The 9,578-nt window shown below is 22.4% G+C and overlaps 1 protein-coding gene across 1 annotated transcript; it reads left to right on the top strand.

Annotated features, from left to right (window-relative positions):
* The first annotated feature begins 3,536 nt into the window (after positions 1-3,536).
* Positions 3,537-4,410, top strand: LOC115896014 (40S ribosomal protein S2-like). The gene is made up of 2 exons (XM_030926494.1): positions 3,537-3,565; positions 3,666-4,410. Exons 1-2 carry the CDS (start codon positions 3,537-3,539, stop codon positions 4,408-4,410), a joined length of 774 nt encoding a protein of 257 aa, XP_030782354.1.
* Positions 4,411-9,578: the final 5,168 nt, after the last annotated feature.

The raw sequence follows: 9,578 nt of genomic DNA, 5'->3' as shown, positions 1-9,578 counted from the left end.
ATAATAGACATAGGTTTACAATATAGACATAAAAGACATATTAGATACAGGTATAAAATATAGACATAATAGATATAATAGATATAGGTAGAAAATGTAGACATAATAGACATAGGTACAATATATAGACATAATAGATATAATAGATATAGGAATAAAATAGTGACATAATAGATATAGGTATAAAATATGGACATAATAGATATAATAGATATAGGTATAAAATAGAGACATAATATATATAGGTATAAAATATAGACATAATAGATATAATAGAGGTATACAATATAGACCTAATAGATATAATAGACATAGGTATAAAATATAGACATAATAGATATTGGTATAAAATATAGACATAATAGACATAGGTATAATATTTAGACATAATAGATATAATGGATATAGATATAAAATATAGACATAATAGATATAGTAGGTATAGGTATAAAATATAGACATAATAGATATAATAGCTGCAGTTTTAAAGTATAGACATAATAGATATAATAGATATAGGTATAAAATAAAGACATAATAGATACAGGTATAAAATACGGACATAATAGATATAGGTATAAAATATAGACATAAAAGATATACCTATAAAATATAGACATAACAGTTATAATAGATATAGGTATAAAATATAGACATAATAGATATAATAGATATAGTTATAAAATATAGACATAATAGATATAATAGATAGAAGTTTAAAATATAGAAATAATAGATATGATGGATATAGGTATAAAATATAGATATAATAGATATAGATATAAAATATAGATACAATAGATATAATAGATATAGGTGTAAAATATAGATATAATAGATATGGTTATAAAATATAGACATAATAGATATAATAGATTTAGGTGTAAAATAAATACATAATACATAGGTATAAAATTTAGTCATAATAGATAAAATTGATATATGTTTAAAATATAGACATAATAGTTATAATAGATGGAGATATAAAATATAAACATAGTAGATATAATCCATATAGTTATTAAATGTAGACATAATAAATATAATAGATATGGTAATAAAAAAGAGACGTAATAGATATAATAGATATAGATATAAAATATAGACATAACAGATATAATGGATATACGGATAGAATATAGACATAATAGATATAATAGATATAGATTTAAAATATAGACATAACAGGTATAATAGATATACGTATAAAATATAGACATAATAGATATAATAGATAGAGATATAAAATACACACAATATATATTTAGGTACACATATAGACATAATAGATATAATAGATATAGGTATAAAATATACACATAGTAGACATAATAGATATAGGTATAAAATATAGACATAATAGATATAATACACATAGGTAAAAAATATGGACATAATAGATATAGGAATACAATATAAACATAATAGATATAATAAATGTAGGTATAAAATATAGACAAAATAGATATAATAGATATAGGTATAAACTATAGACATAATAGATATAATCGATATAGGTATAAAATATAGACATAATAGATATAATAGATATAGTTATAAAACTTAGACATAAAAGACATAGTAGATACAGGTATAAAATATAGATATAATAGATATAATAGATGCACGTATAAAAAATAGATATAATAGATTCAGTTATAAAGTATAGACAATAGATATAATAGATATAGGTATAAAATATAGATTTAATAGATATAATTATAAAATATAAATATAATAGATATAACAGTTATAAGTATAAAATATAGATATAATAGATATAGATATAGGTATAAAATATAGATATAAAGATATAATAGATAAAGGTATAAAATATAGGCATAATAGATATAGATATAGGTAAAAAATATAGATATAATGGATATAAGTTTCAAATATAGATATAATAGATATAGGTGTAAAATATGGATATAGTGGATATAATAGATATAAGCATAAAATACAGACATAATAGATATAATAGATATAGGAAAAAATACAGACATAATAGATATAATAGATAAAGATAGAAAAAGTAGACATAATAGATATAATAGACATTGGTATAAAATATAGACATAATAGATATAGGTATAAAATATAGACATAATAGATATAATAGATATCGGTATAAAATATAGACATCAGAGGTATAATAGATATAGGTATAATATATAGACATAATAGATATAAGCGATATAGGTATAAGATATAGTCATAAGAGATATAGGTATAAAATATAAACATAATAGAAATAATAGATACAGGTAAAAAATATAGACATAAGAGATATAATAGATATAGGTATAAAATATCGACATAATAAATATAATCGATACAGGTATAAAATATAGACTTAATAGATATAGGAATAAAATATAGACATAATTGAAATAGGTATAAAATATAGACATAATATATATAATAGATATAGGTAAAAAATATAGACATAATAGATATAATACATGTAAGTATAAAATATATACATAATAGATAAAATAGATATAGGTATAAAATATAGACATAATAGATATAATAGATATGGGTATGAAATATAGATATAATAGATATAATAGATATAGGTATAAAATATACACATAATATATATGATAGATATAGGTACAAAACATAGACATAATAAATAGAGGTATAAGATATAGACATAATAGATATAATAGATAGAGTTGTAAAATATAGACATAATAGATATAATAGATAGAGGTATAAAATATAGACATAATAGATATAATAGATATAGGTGTAAAATAGAGACATAATAGATATAATAGATACAGGTATAAAATATAGACATAATAGATATGATAGATATAGGCACAAAACATAGACATAATAGATACGTTAGATATAGGTATAAAATATAGACATAATCGATATAGATATCAAATATAGATATAATAGGTATAATAGATATAAGTATACAATATAGATATAATAGATAAAATAGATAGAGGTATAAATATAGATATAATAGAAACAGGTATAAAATATAGATATAATGGATATAATAGATATAGGTATAAAATATAGACATAATGGATACAATAGAGACAGAACAGATATAATAGATATAGGTATAAAATACAGACATCATAGTTATAATAGATAGAGAAATAAAATATAGACAAAATTGATATAATAGATAGAGGTAAAAAATATAGACATTATAGATATAATAGAGGAATAAAATATAGACATAATAGATATAAGTGATAGAGGTATAAATTATAGACATAATAGATATTATAGATAGAGTTATAAAATGTAGACATAATAGATTTAACAGATATAGGTATAAAATATACACATAATAGATATCGGTATAAAATATAGACATAATAGATTTAATAGATATAGTTATAAAACATAGACATAATAGATATAATAGATATAGATATAAAATATAAACCTAATAGATATAATAGGTATAGGTATGAAATATAGACATAATAGATATAATAGATATGTCTATAAGATATAGACATAAGCTTCTTCTCCGAGAAAACACCAAATGGCGGATGACGCCGGTGCAGCGGGGTGGTCCGGAGGCCCTGGTGGCCCTGGGATGGGGAACCGCGGTGTCTTCCGCGGAGGTTTCGGCAGTGGCATCCGGGGCGGGGTCTTGTCCGTGGACGGGGTCGGGGCCGAGGCCGCGGAGCTCGCGGAGGCAAGGCCGAGGATGAGGAGTGGATGCCCGTCACCAAGCTGGGCCGCTTGGTCAAGGACATGAAGATCAAGTCCCTGGAGGAGATCTACCTCTTCTCTCTGCCCATTAAGGAATCTGAGATCATTGACTTTTTCTTGGGGGCCTCTCTCAAAGATGAGGTTTTGAAGATTATGCCGGTGCAGAAGCAGACCCGTGCTGGTCAGCGCACCAGGTTCAAGGCGTTTGTTGCTATCGGGGACTACAATGGCCACGTCGGCCTGAGTGTTAAGTGCTCCAAAGAGGTGGCCACCGCCATCCGTGGGGCCATCATCCTGACCAAACTCTCCATTGTCCCGGTGCGCAGAGGCTACTGGGGGAACAAGATCGGCAAGCCCCACACCGTCCCTTGCAAGGTGACAGGCCGCTGTGGCTCTGTGCTGGTGCGCCTCATCCCTGCACCCAGGGGCACTGGCATCGTCTCAGCGCCTGTGCCCAAGAAGCTGCTCATGATGGCTGGTATTGATGACTGCTACACCTCAGCCCGGGGCTGCACTGCCACCCTGGGCAACTTCGCCAAGGCCACCTTTGATGCCATCTCTAAGACCTACAGCTACCTGACCCCTGACCTGTGGAAGGAGACAGTCTTTACCAAGTCTACATATCAGGAATTCACTGACCACCTTGTCAAGACCCACACCAGAGTCCCCGTGCAGCGGACCCAGGCTCCAGCTGTGGCTACAACATAGGCTTTTTATACAAGAAAAATAAAGTGAATTAAGCCTGTTAAAAAAAAAAAAGATATAGACATAATAGATACAATAGATATAGGTATAAAATATAGACAGATACAATAGATATAGATATAAGATATAGACATAATAGATATAGGTATAAAATATAGACATATTAGATATAATTACTATAGGTATAAAATATAGACATAATAGATATAATAGATATAGGTATAAAATAGAGACATAATAGATATAGATATAAAATATAGACAAAATAGACTTAAGAGATATCGGTATAAAATATAGACAATAGATTTAATAGATATAGTTATAAAACATAGACATAATGGATATAATAGATATAGGTATAAAATATAGACATAATAGATAAAATATACGTATAAAATATAGACATAATAGATATAGGTATTAAATATAGACATAATAGAAATAAGTATAAAATATAGACATAATAGATATAATAGATATAGGTATCAAATATAGACATAATAATGATAATAGATATAGGTATAAAATAATAGATATAGGTACAAAGTATAGACATAATGGTTATAATAGATATAGGTATGAAATATAGACATAATAGATATAATAGGTATGGGTTTAAAATAAAGACATAATTGATATAATAGATATAGGTATTAGATATAGACATAATAGATATAATAGATATAGGTATAAAATATAGACATAATAAATTTAATACATATAGATATAAAACATTGATATAATAGATATAATAGACATAGGTATAAAATACAGACATAGTAGATATAATAGATATTGGTATAAAATATAGACATAATAGATAGATAAAGATATAAAATATAGACATAATAGGTATAATAGATATAGGTATAAAATATGGATATAATAGATATAATATAGGTATAAAACATAGACAGAGTAGATATAATAGATATAGGTATGAAATATAGACATAATACATATAATAGATATAGGTATAAAATATAGACAGAGTAGATATAATAGATATAGGTATAAAACATAGACATAATAGATATCGGTATAAAATATAGACATAACAGATATAATACATATAGGTATAAAATATAGACATAACTGGTATAAAAATATAGGTATGAAATATAGACATAAGAGATATAGGTATAAAATATACACATAATAGATATAATAGATAGATGTATAAGATATAGACATAATAGATATAATAGATATCGGTATAAAATATCGACATAATAGATATAATATATGTATAAGATATAGACATTATCGATATAATAGATATAGGTATAAAATATAGACATAATAGATATAATAGATATAGGTATAAAATACAGACATAATAGATATAATAGATATAGGAATAAAATATAGACATAATTGAAATAGGTATAAAATATAGACAAAAAGGATATAAAAGGTATAGGTATAAAATATAGACATAATAGATATAATCGATATATGTATAAGATGTAGACATAATCGATATAATAGATACAGGTATAAAATATAGACATAATAGATATAATAGATATAGCTATGAAATACAGACATAATAGATGCAATAGATATAGGTATGAAATATAGACATAAAAGATATAATAAATACAGGTATAAAATGTAGACATAATAGATATAATAGATATAAGTATAAAATATAGACATCACAGATATAATAGATATAGGTATAAAATGTAGACATAAAAAGATATAATAGATATATGTATAAAATATAGACAGAATAGATATAATAAATATAGTTTTAAAATATAGACAATACATATAGAGATAAAAAATATAGAAAATAGATATAATAGATATAGGTATCAAATATAAACATAATAGATATAGGTATAAAATATAGACATAATAGATACCATAGATATAGGTATAAAATATGGACATAATAGATACAGGTATCAAATATAGATATAATAGATATAATAGATATAAGTATAATAAATGGATATAATATATATAACAGATATATATTATATATATAATAGATATAATTGATATAGGAATAAAATATGGATATCATAGATACAGATATTGGTATAAAATATAGATATAACAGATATAATAGACATAGGTATAAAATATAGATATAATAGATATAGGTATAAAATATAGTTATAATACATACAATAGATATAGTTATAAAAAATAGATATAATTGATATAATACACATAATTATAAACAAGAGATGTAATAGACATAGGTATAAAATATAGATATAAAGGATATAATAGATGTAGGTATAAAATATAGACATAATAGATATAATAGATATAGTTATAAAATATAGACATAATAGATATAATAGATACGGGTATAAAATATAGATATAAGAGATATACGTATAAAATACAGACAAAATTGATATAATAGATAAAGGTATGAAATATAGACATAAAAGATATAATAGATATAGACATAATAGATATAATAGTTATAGGTATAAAATATAGACATAATAAATATATTAGATATAGGTATACAATATAGACATAATAGATATAATAGACAGCTATAAAATCTAGACATCATAGATATAATAGATATAGGTATAAAATATAGACATAATAGATATAGGTATAAAATATAGATATAACAGATATAATAGATAAAGGTGTAAAATGTAGACATTACAGATATAGGTATAAAATATAGTAATAATAGATATAGGTATAAAATATATATATAATATACATAATAGATATAGGTATAAAAAGAGACATAATAGATACAGGTATAAAAACCAGACATCATAGATATAGGTATAAAATATAGACATAATAGATATAGGTATAAAATATAGATATAACAGATATAATAGATAAAGGTGTAAAATGTAGACATTACAGATATAGGTATAAAATATAGTAATAATAGATATAGGTATAAAATATATATATAATATACATAATAGATATAGGTATAAAAAGAGACATAATAGATACAGGTATAAAAACCAGACATCATAGATATAGGTATAAAATAAAGACATAATAGATATAACTATAAAATATAGACATAAATGTTATAATAGATGTAGGTATAAAATATAGACATAATAGATACAATAAATAGACGTTTAAAATATAGCCATAAGAGATATAATAGATATAGGTATAAAATATAGACATAATAGATATAGGTATAAAATACAGACATAAAAGTTATAATAGATATAGGTATGAATTACAGACATAATAGATATTATAGATATAGGTATAAAATATAGACACAAAAGATGTAATAGACATAGGTTTAAAATATAGACATAATAGATATAATAGATATCCGTATAAAATATAGACATAAAAGATATAATAGATAGGGGTATAAAATATAGACACAATAGATATAGGTATAAAATATAGATATAATAAATATATGTATAATATTTAGACATAATAGATATAATAGATATAGGTATAAAATATGGACAAAATAGATATATTAGATATAGGTATAAAATATACACATAATTGATATAATAGACACAGGTATATAATATAGATATAATAGATATAAGCATAAAATATAGATATAATAGATATAATAGATGTACGTATAAAAAATAGATATAATAGATACAGGTATAAAATACAGACAATAGATATAATAGATATAGGTGGAAAATATAGATATAATAGATATAATTATAAAAAATATAAATATAATAGATATAATTGATATAGGTAAAAAAATAGATAAAATGTATATAGGTATAAAATATGGTTATAATAGATATAGGTATAAAATATAGATAAATTGATATAGGCATAAAATATTGACATAATAGCTATAACAGATATAGTTATGAAATATAGACATAATAGATATAATAGATTTAGGTATAAAATATAGACCTAATTGATATAATAGATATAGGTATAAAATATAAATAAATAGATATAATACATATAGGTATAAAATAAAGACACAATAAATATAATAGATACAGGTATAAAATATAGATATATTAGGTATAATACATATAGATATAAAATATAGATATAAGAGATATGGGAATAAAATATAGATATAATAGATATAGGTATAAAATATAGATATAATATATAATAGATATAGATATAAAATACAGATATAATAGATATAGATATATGTATAAAATATAGATACTATGGATATAATACATACAGGTATAAAATATAGATATAACAGATATCGGATGAAATATAGACACAATAGATATTGATACAGGTATAAAATAAAAATAAAATAGATATAGGTACAAAAAAGAGATATAATAGATATAATATATATAGATATAAAATATAGACATAATAGATGTAACAGATATAGATATAAAATATAGACATAATAGATACAATAGATATAGGTATAAAATATAGAAATAATAGATATAGTTACAAAATATAAATAAAACAGATACAATAGATATAGGTATAAAATATAGATAAAATAGTTATAGGTATAAAATATTGACAAAATAGGTATAATAGATATAGGTATATAATATAGACATAATAGATATAATATATATAGGTATAAAATGTAGACATAATAGATATAATGGATATAGGAATAAAATATATGTATAATACATATAGGTATAAAATATAGATATAATTGATATAGGTATAAAATATAGACATAATAGATATAATAGATACAGGTATAATATATAGATACAATAGATATAGGTACAAAATATAGATATAATAGTTATAATAGATATACGTATAAAATATAGAAAATATTGTTATAATAGGTATAGCTGTAAAATATAGATATAATAGACATAATATATATAGGTATATAATATAGACATAATAGATATAATAGATATAGGTATAAAATATAGACATAAAAGATATAATAGAGGTATAAAATATAGACATAATAGATATAATTGATAGAGTTATAAAATATACCCATCATAGATATAATAGACAAAGTTATAAAATATGGACATAATAGATATAATAGATATAGGTATAAAATATAGATATAATAGATATAATAGTTATAGGTATAAAATATAGATATAATGGATATAGACATAGGTATGAAATATAGATATAAAGATATAATAGATATACGTGTAAAATATAGATATAATAGATATAATAGATATAATAGATATAGGTATAAAATATACACATAATGGACATAATAG

The sequence above is a fragment of the Rhinopithecus roxellana genome, unplaced genomic scaffold (assembly GCF_007565055.1).
Source record: "Rhinopithecus roxellana isolate Shanxi Qingling unplaced genomic scaffold, ASM756505v1 contig438, whole genome shotgun sequence".
NCBI classification, from domain to species: Eukaryota; Metazoa; Chordata; class Mammalia; order Primates; family Cercopithecidae; genus Rhinopithecus; species Rhinopithecus roxellana.
The sequence above is the reverse complement of the archived record's forward strand: the minus strand, read 5'-3'. Positions and strand labels throughout refer to the sequence as shown.